This window comes from Gymnoscopelus microlampas, assembly GCF_963454915.1.
Source record: "Gymnoscopelus microlampas genome assembly, chromosome: 15".
NCBI lineage: Eukaryota > Metazoa > Chordata > Actinopteri > Myctophiformes > Myctophidae > Gymnoscopelus > Gymnoscopelus microlampas.
The window spans coordinates 19,673,939-19,691,448 of record NC_139952.1 but is presented as its reverse complement, the minus strand read 5'-3'; the positions used below and the strand labels follow the sequence as shown (position 1 = coordinate 19,691,448).

At 41.2% G+C, this 17,510-nt stretch overlaps 2 protein-coding genes across 4 annotated transcripts in view; both read right to left on the bottom strand.

The window, feature by feature from the left end:
• Positions 1–17,510, bottom strand: part of casd1 (CAS1 domain containing 1) — a 272,242-nt gene that overhangs the window by 214,565 nt on the left and 40,167 nt on the right. The window lies entirely within an intron of this gene.
• ppp1r9a (protein phosphatase 1, regulatory subunit 9A) overlaps positions 1–17,510 on the bottom strand; it is a 69,536-nt gene that overhangs the window by 50,287 nt on the left and 1,739 nt on the right. For 2 of the 3 annotated variants that reach the window (XM_084080936.1, XM_084080938.1), the window contains exons 1-2: positions 12,030–12,149; positions 8,725–10,273 (exon numbers count right to left, since the gene is read on the bottom strand). In XM_084080936.1, coding sequence (XP_083937062.1) covers positions 8,725–10,122 — 1,398 coding nt within the window. In that variant the 5' untranslated portion in view covers positions 10,123–10,273; positions 12,030–12,149. Of the gene's footprint in view, positions 1–8,724; positions 10,274–12,029; positions 12,150–17,510 lie in introns of those variants that run through there. The other variant, XM_084080937.1, reaches the window with a different exon arrangement.

Here is a 17,510-nt window from a genome sequence, read left to right as displayed (position 1 = left end):
ACCATGTACTGTACAGTGAGATAAAAGAGTTCACCTAAGAAAATATTGAATGAAATAATGAATAGGAAGATATATCTTGCTGCCTCTTAGTGTACACTGACTGAATCAAAAGGAAAGGTTTATCCCCAAGTCATATGATATACAAATACCCAGATGGATCCGTGGGGGGATATGCGCACATGATATGGCAACCCGGGAGGCAGTTTGTCCCATTGCTGGGCAGCCCCGTAACCATGGCGACATTATTTTACACAAAAACGCTAATAAACAGCTGAGATTTGGTGAAATCAAAAAACGGGCTTCGCAGTTCCGTGCACATGGAAATGGGCAATGGCTGTGTGCAAATTCAGATCAATTGCTCCAGCCACTGAGGAGAACCGGGCAGACAGTTTTGGCCTCACCACCACAGAGGTTTCTCAAATTATAGGAGGATAGTTATTTCATTGAGTAGGTGGAAAAGCCAGGTTTGAAACCCTCTGTTGGTCCTTCTTATACTCTGAATAACAAATATCAACAGGCACACTGATGATGTCATCAGAAGGAGACCAGTTTGGGAAGGTGTTGGCCGAATGATGACTGACAATATTGCTCACTGTGTTGACTACTGACCAATCCCATGAAACCGCAGGGCCCATCTCGCTTTTCCTGGATCATTAAAAATACATTCACCCTGGGAGGATCAGGTGTCACCAAAACAAGCAAACAAAAACACCACAGCATTAATAATGGAGCGACCATGATACTGTACATGCACGCACAAAAAGATCCACGCACATATACACACACTTGCAAGTTAACGCAGCAGTTTGGAGTAATTGTCCCTTTTCCAAGACAGGAGGGAAAGGAAAAATCCATGTAATTCTACCCCTCACAGTGTACAGTATTACAAAAGAAACCAACAATCCTTCTGCATTATGGTTGGAGTTGAGTGTCCACGCATCCTCCAGCACTAGAATAGTTTTTGTCCAGTACTTTACCCAAAACAAAGTTCTGGATTTCTGATGGTTCAGCTCCACTGTACCGTACGCTTCCTCATTAAACTCTCTCCCATCAAACCCTGTTCTGTCCCATTACGTTCAGATACAGACTACATAATTAGGAGGCCGACAGCCTCTGGGCCCATGCAGCTTCACTGAGCACACAGAGGCAAAACAGTGAAATGAGGGAGGAGAACAGGAGGGATAAGGAAGTTAGCAACAGACAGTGATGTTGCGCAGCGCCTAAAATAAGTAAATCAATGGCTGTGCATTGGCGTAGCAACACTTTTTCAGTATGACAATTCAGTTATGTCTGAAATATTGATTGGTTTATTGTATGTATGTGTGATATACAAGTGCTAAATGAGTTTCACCCAAAAATACATTCTTTGTTGCAGAATTACAGTGTGGAAAGAGGCTAATCTGTTGTAATGTTAACTGTTGCAGAGCAGACCTACAGTACACTTAGCATTGCCAAAATCCATGTCCAATTTTGGGTCCAAAATGTGAGAAATGCTGTTCTAAATACCTTATTTACCAAGCAGGCCCTGAATGTCCTAAGTAGACTAATCCTCTCCATCTGAAAATACGTTTTGAAAGAGCCACCGTTACTGGCTAGGGGCCATTTCATTTAGCCTAACACGTTCAGCCGCAATATTAGCTGACAGTCCTGATTAGTGTGATTTGATTTGTAGATGCTGAAGGTTGCTCCATGTAGACCACAATCAATATCGAGGTTGTCGGATTCAAAGTATCACATAAGCATGATTCCGTAAAGCCTAATTCATACTTTGTGGTACGACTGTATCGGTTGTCAAAATAATACATAAATATATTATATTAATATATTATATGTCTATTATTTGACTTTTTACATTTATTTGACAACATTGTTATCAGTATGTTAGCTACAGTGACGCCACGCCCTAGAACATGCAAATAGTTACCGTTCAAATGGATTTGGCTCCTTTTTGTGGCTTGGGAGCTTGAAAAACTAATATTTGGCATTCCATTTTCCTTATTCATGTTGCAGGTCCATGCACTATGATACTTAGGCCAAGGACAGAAAAATATATCGCTGTATACCAGTGGTTCTCAACCTTTTTACAACAAGTACCACCTCAGATTTTATCTGTCATTCCAAGTACCATTACCGCCAAACGTGCACGCGCGCGTGCGATATTTTGCGCGCGCACAGCGCGCGCGATTTTTTGGGCGGTTATTAGCGGTTATTGATGCTTTTTGGGCGGGTTTAGGATGGATTTAGGGCAGTGGTTTTCAACCTTTATCATGCCAAGGACCGCTAAATTGATAAACATTCGGCCGTGGACCCCCATTTGAAAATGTTTTGTGCCAGGGACCCCCAGAAGCAAAGATATCAGTTCATTTTCACTTTAAAAAAAATATATATTCAAAAATATGCAACCCTTTGGCAAAAAGCCAAAGTTTAAATGGGGCTGAAGCGGTTTATGTATGTTTTGTCATAATAATTAAAATCCACAAAGTTACTAGTAGTAACTAAAGTTTTCAAATAATTGAGGTGGAGTAAAAGTATAATATTTGCCTCTGAGATGTATTGGAATAGAAATAAAAATATTGCAAATTGGAAATACTCCAGTCAAGTAAAATTACCTTAAAATTATACTCAAGTACAGTATTTGAGTACATGTACTTAGTTACTTTCCACCACTGTCAGCATTAGATAAGATGAATTACTCACCTTCTGAAAAGATGAAAGAAAACACACTTTTGTTCCATAGCCCCACATTGTCTTGGTTTCAGAGATCATGGTTGTAAATATGAACTTTTGCCACAAAGTCTTTATATTCCATAATGTCCCATGACCCACGTCCGTGTTATTGACATTTTGACGATGCACGTTAGTCAAGTGGAGCTGTGTTCCGTGAGCAGAAAGCTGTCAAGTGGCCTCCAGAAAATACATCTGGTTTCCTTTCAAAACGATGTGCATTTCAGAATAAGAGGTTTTTTAAAACTCTATCCTTGTAAAGTTACAATTCAACACACGTTTTATTTTGAAATCATACTACTGGAAGTAGAAGTACCCAGGTAGCCTAGTTGAAACTACTTAACTTCACGCGAAAGCAGCTGTTTATGCGGAACGGGGGAGAAAAAAAAAAGTCAGACAAACAGTGGGGGGAAATCACGGATCTGTGAGAGTGTCCCGTCGTCCCGTTTGACTTTTTCTTAACGGAACGGCGTTCCGCCACCGAATCTTTTACCGGAACAGCGTTCCGGACCGTGCCGGCCCACTTTCACCCCTGCCCTACACCGTGTTTGTTTTGATCGTGGCTACCAGTACCGGCGCATTCAAAGTAACAGCCAGGAAATGCGCTGTTCCCACACTGACAAAGTGTTCAACAAAACCTTTTTTAAATTAAATTTGAGTGATATTATGGTAATGTTATTTCCATTCAAAGTAGTATTTCGATAGTTTTATTATGTTTTCATATATATAATTTTTTTTTTTTTTTTTTTTTTTCCCCCCCCACTTTTTTCATTTTTGGGAAGATTCTTCCGCGTACCACCAGGGGGGGGCTCAAGTACCACCGGTGGTACGCGTACCACAGGTTGAGAACCACTGCTGTATACGATCCGTCTCACAACCTCAATGCCTGTGTTGTTTGCACCTACAATGCAAGGCAATGATGGACTAGATCACTCCCTCAAAATATCAATATGTGTGTCTCAAAGAATTATGCAGCCTGTCATTATAGGTGAACATTTTTAAATGTTTTCAAGAATGTTCTAAAATAGCACAAAATATTTTGAATAGGGCTTAAGTGATCAAATCAAATAAAGTTCTGTTTATCCGTTTATTTTTTATTTATTTTACAAACAGAAGTGTTAGAATATGTTGCGCTTTCGGTCAAAACATCAGTAATGCAGGAAAAAAAGACAGAACCCTGTTTGTTCCTTGTGTGGCGAGAGGAGGGACTTATGTTTGACTCTCCAAAATTGGGATCAGTGTTGAAATCTGGCATAGGTCAGGCTCTGGTTACAGCTTGCTTCACTGTTGCTAAATCAAGGGCAGCCAATTGAGCTCCCAGGTCTCCAAGAGAAACATCCATCTGCAGAGGAGTGACATGTCTTCAGAGAGGTGCAGGGGGGGACTGATGCATGGCATTATTTCCTCTCTCTGTGAGTTTGTCTCCTCTTCGTTTCAGACTTCAAAAAAGTATATGATGTATTCTTGATATGGGACCAAAAGACCAAACAAGATATCAGTGATACGCATGTCAGATAAGTGACCTCATATCCTTTCACCAGAGAAATAAACCAAAATAACACTACTTACTACTGCATAACTACAATAATAAAAACATGAATCCTTCAGTTATATCTAACACTAGAAGTACAGATTCACGCAGAAGCACATATTCACTCCAAGCACAGATATATAGGACCTCAATGGAAAACAAAAGTCCACAGGACTTTTTTGTGTTATACTTTTAAACCAAGTGTATGACTGTACTTGTGCTTTTTGCATTTCTGTCTAAGTATTTAATCAATCAAACACCAAATACAAATTCAAGATAACCTTGAGAGCTGCCTCTCCAGTCAAACAGTAGGCTACACTTTATGTTTCTTATAAAATATCAATATCACACACCACAGTCAAAAAGTTAGTTCACCAAAGGATGGGTGGCAATTCTATCCCACAGGTCTGATCCTATACTCAGCATTCCACCAATCTAGAATCTAATGGACAGAGCCCAATCTGTCGTATCCACTAACTGACACCATGGCATGGAGAGTGGAAAGTGTGATTTCAGAATGCCCATTCAGTCTTCCACTCCCCAGTCCATATACACTATGCTTAATTCCATCAAGATCATTGATGTCTCGGTTGAGGAAAACACTATTTCTCTGAGGGAACAAACTGTATCCTCAAAGCATAAATGCCATTCCCACAGAGAGGGGGGTGGGAAATGAGAGACAGTTCACCGCATAGCGAGAGGCAAGGTTTTTGTTCTGTCATCAACATCTGAGAGGCACGTTCCGTAAAAGGAGAAACACAACGTTAAGGACTACTAAGCCACCACCTGCATTTCCACCATAAAAGAGTGTGAGATGGTGAAGGTTCTGGGATCTAATGTCAGATCACAGTCAGGATTGCTTATATCTGCAAAGGAAGTAATCCTAGGTTAAAGACACTGCATGCCACCAAGCGTGAGATGGTGGGAAGGTTTTGGGGTCAGATCACGGTCAGGATCGGTTGTGTACAAGTCAGTTGTCACGAACTTTGGCTTTGGCTATGAGCTAGGTTGAGATCAGAGCAAAAAACAGAAAACTTCTGTGAACAACAAAGACAGATTTTGCAATACTACTCAGGACAGAAAGAACATGGACAAGAGAGGATAAAATGCAGGCTAAATGAACATGAAAACGTCTTATCCTCTATAGGTCAATGCTTCCACACAGACAGGCTGCCTTAGCCTTAGGGTAGCCCACAAAAGTCACTTCTCACTGGGCCACAAAACTATAGCTCAGTGGATGGATGTAATGAGTATGGCTTGCAGTATACACTATATTCTAGATTCAATAAATAAGTACAAACTATATCAGTAGTTTAGGGCTGAAACTAACAAGTATTTTCAAAATCAATAAATTTGACAATTTAGTTTTATTGTGACTATGTTAGAGGTTAAAAGATATTAAAATTAGGTAATAAAATACAGAATTTTGGTAAATGCTCAATATCAATATCATAACTTCTCATTTTATAATGTGGTATAAAGATCACAATTCTGTGAAGTTGTAAATAGCACATATTAGAAATTATTACATGATACATCACAAAACCGATTTAATTGCTAAATTTGATTAGCCTATTCATTACACTGATACACTCCTAATGTCTTCGCATGGCTCAGATACCATCCAGACACTGTGCATTCATCATCTTGAGAAAGAGCAGAAAGCGTATGTTTACGCTGTGTCAAAATTGCTGACCATGTGCAATCTCCCCCAGTGGCCGCATTTCTAAATTAAATAATGTTTCAGAGCCGGGATGTTGGAACGATTCATCCGCTTTAAAGGGCAGTAGGAATAGTATATGAACTGGGGGTGGTGGGGGGGTTAAGTGTGAGCTACACATGACTTTTTTTCTGTCTTCCCTGCCGTCTCCTCCCACGGGGGTCAGAACAGTCTCGTGCGGGGCTAGCCGGTGCAGAGGGGACCGAGGGCTGAGAAAATAGCTTTGTCTCTGCTTTAGGCAAGAGAAAGGAACAAAAGACAGAACCCTGTTTGTTCCTTGTGTGGTGAGAGGAGGGGCTTCTGTTTGAGTGGTGGGATGGCTGCATACATTTGTGTGAGCGTGTGCATGTGTGTGAGGGAAGAGGGGAGGGGGGCGTGTCTCTGTTGAATATTCTATATGATTAACGAGCACAGATTCTTTTCAAAACAAAAGCCTAGAATCCCTTCATATTTCTTTGATAATAACTGATGCATAAAAGGAGGAGTGTTCCCTGCTAGTTTGACCTATAATGGGAAGTATAGCTATATGCTCTTTGGCGTTTTCTATTCATTGCATAATGAGACACGTTTTTTTAAATTGCTGTGAAGGAAGGCCATTTTTAATATTGTCAAAACAAGGTTTTACTCCATAGCCTTGATTTCTTATGAGATGATGCTGGAGAGCACAGTGGAGCAACAGTAATGTGAATTAATACAATTAAACATAGCCAGATAATCTTGAGAATTAAAAAGGATCATAGCATGGAGGATGTGTTGTTATCATCCAATTCTAAGAATTATGATGACCCTGATGATAGTACAAAAAAACAGCCTTTTAATTCTAATTCCTTACTGTGTGTGTGCGTGCGTGCGTGCGTGCGTGCGTGCGTGCGTGCGTGCGTGCGTGCGTGCGTGCGTGCGTGCGTGCGTGCGTGCGTGCGTGCGTGCGTGCGTGTACAGACAATCTTGTATGAGAGAGGGAGAGGGAGACAGAGACAGACCAAAGTGGGGTATGGTAGAGGAGAGAGGGAGACAAGAAAAACAATGAGAGGGGAGGGGGAGATAGAAGAACACTCACATGTGCATATTACAGTGAGCATAAAGGCAGATTAGTCAACCAACGTCACGTTTTCTCCTGAGGAATAACTAGGCTAATTGTTTTGCTTCACTACAGCATGCTAATAGGATTGATCCTCAACCTGTGGAATGTGTGTATTAGGCTAAAAAACATTCATACACACATACACCTGACTTAAGCTACACCCCCCCCCCCACACACACACACACACACACACACACACACAGTACCAGAGCCTCACCACATGACTTATATATATGGAAAAAAAACATTATGTTTTCCAACCAACCTGCAGTCTGAATAATAACAGCAGCTTAGATTACAGCTGATGACATAATGATACTACACAAATGCTAAGCTTCTTAAGACTAAAATAAAGACAAATAAAATAAAGACAAGACAAATAATTACTACTTTCCAATCCATTTTCATATTAACTTAGTATGCTGTCTTATAATAATAAGACAGGATATTCCAAAGATATTTCTGTGCACAATTCAATACCCAGAGAAGGACTGACTTGTTACAAGATATGTGTCCTATGGGAATTGAGTGGGCATCATGGTTACATTATCAACAGAAGCAATGGCCCCATTTCATGAATGAGAATCCTCATCGTGTTGTAATTATCACATCTCCTTCCTCTACAGATGCCTTCTTCAAATGACAGCCACAATGCATAATATCCATACTAACCACAGGAGGTCTGCTGCCCATTTAGCCTAATATATAAACTACCGTGTGATGGAGCATATATTAAGGTTTTCACTCAACACAGAGGACAAGCCAAGGCCACTTTCATAGGGTTCCACAGCCAAAAGCCATGTCTAACTACAGACACACCGGATTCACTGACACAGGCATTGAAAGAATACTGTCATGTTCACAATACAAGTTGTAGCTGACAAAACATCCTTGCTCTCAATTCTTTGAGTATGTGAAAGAGAGCAGAGAAAGTACTAGTGGAAATTCTGGAAAACAATCAAGGTATCTCTCTGGTGTGAAAACCGTGTGGGCGCACAACCGGCGTGACTAACACATGCACAGATGTTCTCCTCAAGCACATGCAGTCAGTTACCCAGAGGGCAATTCTGTGACCTTAAGCTCTGTATCGCAAAATAGCTACAAACTCCTGTCGACAGAGAAGCTTTTTTATATAAAAAGATTGCTGTGGAATGTACTGTAGATTATCGCCAAGAGAACTTCATTGTGTTTATAAATGTATAACTAGCCAAGTAGCTAAAGTACACTTCAAATGTTTTACAAGGTCCCTCAGAAATATTAAAGTTGATTTCATTTTATCACACCACAGTATGATCAAATTCAGATTGAACAGCTCATTTTAACAATCAGTTCAACAGTGTCAGTGACTGGTGGTACATGAAAAGGCCACAAAAGTTAAGCTTTGAATGCAAATTTGTGGCTCAAGACTGCTGTAGTTAGAGCGGAAATGTATGTTGGGAATCGGGATGTGTTCTGAGGTATTGTGTACACTGTTTAGCCTCCTACATTGGTTAGTTAGTAAATTGAATTACTAAACTTACAGGCTTATACTTTGCTGCACTGTCGCTCACCAAAAATAGCTGATCTACAAGCTCACAACCCATCCCAGCACCATTTGTTTTGAGCTTGTAGATCTGCCATTGTCAGTGCATGACACCGCTACGCAATCAAGAATAAATCTGGATTTACCGTCATGGGCGAAGTGCTGAAGTGGATCTTCCTCTTCGGAGGGATCTCCTCTGCGTTTTCTTCCGGAAGACCAGGAATCTCTGTGAGTTCCGAGCCCGGATCATAGACAATATCCTCATCGTCTCCATAGAGGTCATCCTCGGGATCCGTGCAGCTTTCTCCCCAGCCCTGGTAACACGCATCCCCATCTGCATTAAAAATCACCCGCTCATTCCCTGTGTAATCCTCATCCGGTTCTCCTGCCTGGTCCTTGGTGCTGTTAGATGGCTTCTTTTCCCCGGGTGCATACGCTTCCTCCTGGCTTTCCCCGGCAGGTGTGGCAGGAGTTGGCAGAGGCTCAGGCGTGGTGTCGTCTGACACTTTATCTCCGATCTGATCCGTACTTGGTTTTGATGCACCGGACACCACTAAGTCCTCAAAGGAGTTTCTCATTCCTGAGGGTTTCTCCTCTTCTTCTTCTTCTTCTTCTTCACAGGATCCATTCACATGGCCCCCGTTGGTGGTGGCACGGGGGAAATGCTCCCTGCCTACATCATGTCCAGTCTGGTCCGTTTTCACCTGGGCTTCATTCTCAGAGAGCACTGGTTCGAGCTCGGTCGCCTCTGCCAGAGGACTTGGACTCAGGAGGTCCTCAGAAGACGAGGACATGGGGAGCTTGCTGCCCGCCCGGTTCCGGTAGGATCCACGGACCGGGGACTGGCGAGAATCGTCCTCACTCAGGTCACCTCCATGCCGGTGAAATCCATCTGGTGAGTAAAGCGCCCGCTTGCTGACCCCTTTGTAGAGTGCCCCCTGGTTCTGGTGGTCTGCATTTTCAAACACGGCACTGAGCTGACTGACGGTTGGCGAGGATGCTTCTGTTCTGGAGCAAAGTGAGTCTAAGGAATCAGTGCTGCCACGATTGGACCTTGCACCTCGCCAATCATCCAAGTGCTCATGGGATCCTCGCTTGTCTCGTCCATAGGGGTAGACTGGCGATTGTGACTGGTCACGTGACTGCTGTTCAAACAATCTCCTGGTTTCGGAAAACCTTACTCCGGCACCCCCGACTTTGTCAGCCGATTGAGAATGCTGGAGCTTGATCACTGATCCATCTGCCTTGTTGATGAAGTTGGTCGGCTTGATCATTTTCTGCGGCGAGGTTTCTTCACGACCCCTGGCCTTTCCCGGCACCTTCTCCGTTTCCATTTGCATGAACATGTCCTTGATGCGGCTGACGTGGGCACCATACTGGCGCCCTCTTGGCAGTTTAACCCGTTCAGGCTTGGAGTCACCACCATCGCTCCGAGGTTGGTCAAAAGACTTCTTGAGGGCTTGGAACTCGGTCCGATAGGCATTTCGATGGGGGGAGGCACTCCGGAGGGTCGTCCTCTCCCCTGAGTTCTCCGTCTTCAACATGATGGCGTCTCTGGAGTCTGAGGGGATCTCAGCATAGCCCTGGCCTCATTACAGCGTGTGCAAGCGATGTCTTGTTTGACCTACTGTAGCACAGCAGCACTGTCTAATCTGATCACAGAGATGTTATACTTTCTTTCTGGTCCATTCACACCTGTGAGGAGGAGATAGAGATATCAGACAGACATACAACATACAGTAATATGGTATCATAGCAGCACAATTCAATATAAAATGGTAAAATAGAGATTACCGTTTCAACATTCCTTTAAAAAAAAAAAATCACAGAAATAACAGGCAGAAAGTGGCACTAATTATCCAGGGTGTACAGAGCTTGCAGAAAGATCATTTTTCACATTCAATCTACAACACTAGCCCAGAGACTTGAAGGGCAAATCAGAGGCTGTTTTTGCATAAAAGCTCCTATATGAAAGCACTAGTTATAAAAGCCTATTGGACTCTGAAAGCACTCTCTGATGATGGGGTGTCCATTCATCAATTATTGGTCTGTTTACCATCTACAATCAATACATCAATGATATGCCTACAACATGTGTTGTGCTTACACAGTGGGGAGCTACACTGTGTATTTGGGCTATACCGTGAATGTATGGTGATTGGTGAGGCATCCTGAGCTTCAATATTATGTATGCATTTACAAATATGAAAATGTCATAATGACATTTAATATTGTTATGAAAAGCATGTGAAATATGCACTTTTGAATTGTATAGTGACAAATTGACAATCGACTAGAAAGCAAAAGTCAGACTTGATAAAATATGGTAGTCTTGATCCAAGTCTCTTCCTCTCTCCTCCGTGTGTGTGTGTGTGTGTGTGTGTGTGTGTGTGTGTGTGTGTGTGTGTGTGTGTGTGTGTGTGTGTGTGTGGTGACCCTTCACCACCAACACCCCTGCCCACAGCGCTCTGCACCATGACTGAGATTTTAGTAAGACTCAAGCATCACCTCACAAACAAGACAATTGCAATAGCCTGTAGTCTAGCCTACAACTGCACACAGCCACAGACGGAATGCTGTTGAATGCCACTGCAGATCTGTGTTGACATCACGCCGAGACAAAAATACAAAACATTGCGTGATACATATTTAAAAGAGTTGCAGAGCCTTAACCCTTGCTCAATATATCGCAATGTCAATCAATATTAAACTCTGGAAGGTTGAATGGATGGAAATAGTAGGTGAATATAACAAATTTGAGTATAGGTAATTTATATTCTACATTTAATCTCAATAGGCGACGTAGGCTACACAGTAACAGTGCGCCGACTCGGCGTCGCCGAGTAAAACAGATTAAAGCATCTGGGACATCAGCAGCTGGTACATCAGTTCGTTTAAAACCTATACATTACATTTTCAATGTATATCAGCATCAGCCATCGTTAAAACCCCACACGTCCTCTTATATAGCTTTACTCATCATGATGATCTCCCTGGGCTGGACACAGACACACTCACTGGGTGGGTAACTGATATAAGACCTGTTTTCGTGCAAATAATCAGTTGCGATTGAAAACACCCGGTGTAAATTTACACTTCATAGAAAAATGCAAGTGTAAAACTGTAACATTGTGTGGGATGGATGGAGCTCCGGCGGACAAACAGACCCCCCCGGCCAGCCGCAGATATGAACCCACACCGCAAAGAAACATGACAGCTCCGGGTTTTTTTTCCGCCTGTGAAACGCACAACATAGTTGTATGTTTCACCCGTGGACATTCTTCTAGGGTTAGGGTTAGGTTAGGTTTTTTTAACAGTAAAATGCAGTAAAACAGTGGAACGTTTCCTGACATTTTGACACAAAGCAGAAGTTCCCTGGTGTAACCGTATCGCCTACATGGCAACAATGTTGCAACTGCTGCTGTGTCTACAAAACAAAAGAGTCACTTACATTCATTATGCTTCAGCTTGGTTTGATCGAATGGCATGATAACGTATCCCACTGGAAAAATAAGCGCAATCGTTGTAAATCCACTCGAATATAATAACATCCCACTCAGTGGTGTAGACGGTCCAGGGCAGAATCATTTGGACATACAAGCCGGGGTCTACCTCTACCCCGCTACAACGCCAGTGTTGCCATGTCCGCTCATTATAAGCGACTTTGGGCTTGTTTTTCTGTTAAAGGACGACTTCACCCATTTTCAACCTACAGTATCTTCATATGATTGGTCATCCTCACTAATGCTCATGATAAAATGGTACAATTTGTTTTCTATTCGGTCTCATAGGAGAGCTGTGGCCACTTCAGAAATCCGCCTACCACGGACATCATCGTTAGGCAGTTTTTTTTTAAACAAGATAAAAAATTATATACATGTATTATGATTTTTATTAACGTGAAAACAATATATCATGCTAACTTTACAGGAATAGAAGCCTGCAGTTTCTATTAGCGTGGATTCCCCATCCATTGGTACATAATTTTTTTTGGGCTTGTTTCTAAAGTGTGTAGTTGCTTATTTGGGCTTGTTTCCTACTGTTGTTTAAACCAGTGGTTTCTCAAACATTTTCAAGTTAAGGACCCCTCAAATTAATATGTATTTGTCTGGGGACCGCCATCTGAAAACATTTTATGCCAGGAGTAGGGGCCCATACAAGTTTTGTGTTGTTAAAACGTTTTTAAAAATTACACATTTTTTCTTTTTTTTAAATAGCCATATTTAAAAAAATAAAATAAAAATAAAAAATAAAAAAATAATATATATATATATATATATATATATATATATATATATATATATATATATATATATATATATATATATATATATATATATATATATATATATATATATATATATGTTTAAGGGGCGAATGGGCTCGCTTCTTTTGGGATTGTAGACCTGGTTGCTTGTTTCTCTCACAACATCTGGCAACACTGTACAACGCCATTGCAGGACAGGCAGTGGGTGATGATGCTGCCAACCTGCACAATGGGGGTGTCGCTGCTATTTGGACGCCTGTCTGATTCCCTGCGTGTGTGACAGTTTCCCAGAGGACACACACGCACTGCTCAATACAGTTCACTGTGTAGCAAAGTAAACATACTTCGCTGTTTTTGTGATAGCCGGTGATTGGCAAATGTAACACACGCCTGTGTGACAGGTGTTTAAAACCTTATATTGTCGCAATGGTTTCGTCCAATAGTCTGGAAGGAGGGGGTTATTCCAGCAGCTACTGTAACTAACTGCAGTCTGTCTGGCATGAATACCAACACACAATAACTTCACTGGGTCTGTTATTGTGTGGTGTAAAAAAAAAAAAAAAAAAAAAAGATGAAGCACGCTGTGTGGGAAAACATCAATGGGCACTTATTTATGTCCTGTTTAATTGACTGGGTTGGTGATGTGGTGGTGAGTGATGTGCGTGACATTGCACAGTTGACCCACACATTAATACAGTGGTTCTCAACCTGTGGGTCGGGACCCCCAGGGGGGTCCCCACATGATTTGTGGGGGGAGAGAAAAAGGGGTCCCCAGATGACAGTAAAGTGACAATTTAAGGACTTTTAAGACCTTTTTAATACCAAAAAAAGGGGGGGGGGGGGTAAAAAAACATTACTGCATTAAAAGTAATAAACAAACTATACCATGAAAACTGGTCAAACATTGGCCAAATTGTCAAATATTGTAGATCTGTTATTTTCACAACATTTGTAAGTGGAAACAAAATGTAATGCCTCAACTCCTACATTTCAAGTGCTTATCAGGGTTGAAACTGTGACTTGGCCTTGGCAGCAGCAGCTATGCGCTTGTAGGACTACATCACAAAGAGGCCATTGTTGTCGTAACTAGAGTTCTGAATTTGTTTAGTTTTTCATTATGCCTCACCCTGTGTGTCCAGAATAGATAGTCATATGAGTTATAATTATATCCTACCAATCCTTCCTATTATGTAACAATTGTATATTTCAAGAGTCTCTCTTCAAGCAGAAGTGGACCACATCCATGTTTTTATAGGGAAGTTGACTGGGAACTCATTATTTTTAGCAATAGCATGGAGGACAATGAGTTTTTCTTGATCAAATACAATTAAGACCAATTTTACCTTCCTATAGTGTCACTCCCTCGCCCAGAGAACTGGGTATACTTTTAGACCTGGGCTTTTGGGGAAAACTGTACAATATTTTTGGGGAGAACTGGGCACTATTTTCGAGGAGAATTTGACACTCTTTTTGGGGAGAACTGGGCAGTATTTGGGGGAGAACTGCAGGGCACATCCCCAATTTTGCATTTTAAAACCCACTTATAATCACTCATGAACAATGAGGTGCATTGTTAGTATAACCTTCACTGTATAACCTTTACAGCACATGCATTTTGCCTTTCATAATGATTCTTGAAACATAAGATGCTGTGTCAAGATCAAGAATATATAATAGACAGACAGACAGACAGACAGACAGACAGACAGACAGACAGGATTTGCACCATTTCAATGCAAAATACATCTTTGGAAAACATAAGATAAAATGTATTTTAGGTAAATATCTCACCACATATGCTAAACTGGGTCATTCACACAACCCAGAATTAATCGCCTGAAGACTCACTGGTATACAAATTCATTTTTGCACCCAGTCACTCAATTTGTGATCTATCAAACATCAATGATGATGAAGATTCAAATAGTGCAGATGGAGGGTGAAGGCCGCTTCTGGGCTCTGCAACTTTGTTACGTAGTATTCTTTTTCCATTACTTTTTAGTGTACACTCTGTCAGTATGTACATGTATAGTGAAATGCGAAATATTGTTCTGTGTGGATGTTCTCATGATGACGCAAACAACAGTTCAAAATGTATATACTATTATAATTTAGGATGCTTAACATAATAATTAGCGTAATGCCTCAGACAAAGATTTACACAGGGCCCACTTCAAGTGCCCAGTTCTGTGCTCACTTCGTAAAAGTACCCAGTTCTCTCCAGCGACCACTGTAGATGCAACCAGATGATGTATACAACTGTACAGCTTTATTATCCGAGGAGCAACAAACAATCCAAAACATCAAAATGAAAATGTTGTGACCAAATAGGATCACAATGGCAAGCAATTATTCAAAGGCATTTATTTTATTCCTGGAATATGTTAAATAAAATAATCATAAAAAAGTCATAAAAAAGTCATATGCCTGGTGGTGATACCTATGTGGGGGGTAAGTGTATGGCTCCTACAAATTGAGCAGAAAAAGCTTCTCACGATCTGCTCCCTCCACCATAAGAGAGTGAGAATGTATCATCTGTCCTCATTACATAAGTAACATGTGACATAGTGACTACAGATGTGTTACATTTTACATTACCATAATCATGAATAGAAGATAGCGCTTTTCTTTTGTAAATATACAGTATCATAATACTGGGATTAAGGCTGAGAGAGTGCACATATCTTTTCAAGTATATTTTACAACTATTACTTTCTCTTAGTTGCAATAGATGAGAAAACTAATCTTAAGATTCCAGTCCTCATCAGTCATACACTGTGAATATCAATGCTCATAGTGGTGATTCATTCACTGCCAAACCATAAACACCAGCCATCTGAAGATGTTGCTAAGCAACCTAAAAATAATCTTAAAATGAAAGTGAGGTTGAGAGAGCAGGCCAGCCACTTGCTGCAGAGCACAGAGAAGATGGGATGGCGTCCTAGCCTGGCGGAGTGCTTTTTTTTTTTTTGCACTCGCAGATTCGCCTGATCCCAGGCTAATGGCGTCCTGTTTTTCCCCTCTGGGTAGAAAGGCAAATACACATATTCACCTCTAACCTTTATTGAGTTTCAACCGTCACCCATGTGAGACATCAATTAAGCAGATGTGGCCAATACTGTTTCTCTGTTATTAGAAACATGATCAAAACTAGGGGTGCAATCGAACAAATCAATAACATTTTTCATAAGAATAATCAATTTGAATTGTGAAAAATTGTGAAAATAGCAGATCTACAAGCTCAATGCATCTCAAGGCCGTGATTCTTGCGTGACACTGTTGTAAGAACAAATTACGAAATGGGGCTTAAGTGGTTAATCAGACTATTTGATTTTGTTGAGAGAAAAAAATCAATAGAATTATTTTTTGCGTCGATTCATTTACGGGTACATATCTTTTTTTATTTATTTTTATTGCTTCCAAAAATATTACTTCTCAATTATTCGATGAATTGAAAAAGTAATCACTAGAATAATCACTAAGAAGATAATCGATAGTTAGTATCCCTAATCCCTCCGCTCTGTTTTCGCAGGAGAGAGCTATGGTATAAGTGTGACGCTAAGTTGTAATTAATACCAAAGGGGGCATGAGGGAGGAATTAAGGTCCTTTAGCTGAGCTGACTAGTCCTTGGGGCAATGGGGACAAAACCTGGCCATCTGTCTGCTAGGACTGGCCCTGCAGGGGGGATGGACACATATTCTCATACATCACACTGCCCTCTTTACAGCTGGGCTTACGAGGTTGGGCGTGTGTGTGTGTGTGTGTGTGTGTGTGTGTGTGTGTGTGTGTGTGTGTGTGTGTGTGTGTGTGTGTGTGTGTGTGTGTGTGTGTGTGTGTGTGTGTGTGTGTGTGTGTGTGTGTGTGTGTGTGTGTTAGGTCTTGTCTTCAGGATGGACAAGGGTTATGAGGGACCATGAGAAAGAAGGTACAAAAGCTATTTAAAGAAGAGGGCACACAGGCTGTTTGCTAAACAAGGTGACTTAAAACTGATGTTTTTCTGTGCCTGAATGCATTTAGACCTTATGCCAATGCAATACATAATTTAACATATAGGCCTTGTTTCAGATCACAAAAGGGCACAGACAGACAGACAGAGACACGTTGCAACTAAACTGAATTGAAATCAATGTAAACACATCCTAAGCCTAACCAGAATCATGTCAAATCACAGTATTTGTGTTTTTGATGAAGGCGTTAACCATCTTTCTGTCCTGACTCCTGCCTGCCAGATGTTCACAAACGCTCCCAACCAATGAGAACGGGCTACCTCTGGTCCATAGCGTTTAATAATAGGAGAGTTCTCCTTAACGCTATGTTACTTTCGAGCCGTTGCCCGCACACCCGCGGTAGCGCAGGCTGTGCAGCCTCTCGTCTGTAGTAAAAATCTAGAATATACTTTCACTACTCACCAAAAAAAATACGGGTTTAAGATGTTTGAAAGCCTACTTTCCTTAGTGGGAACACTCGAGCCCCCCACCTCGCTTTTAAAATACACTTTTTGGCCAGAAAAGAAAATATTTCACCGGAAGGAAAAAATGTTGTCAATAGAAAAATCCTATTGACCAGATCTGTAGGGGGCGCAGTGGAATAGCTAAAAAAAAAAATCCTTCCGGTGAAATATTTTTTTTGCTGTCCAAAAAGTGTATTTTAGACGTGAGGTGGGG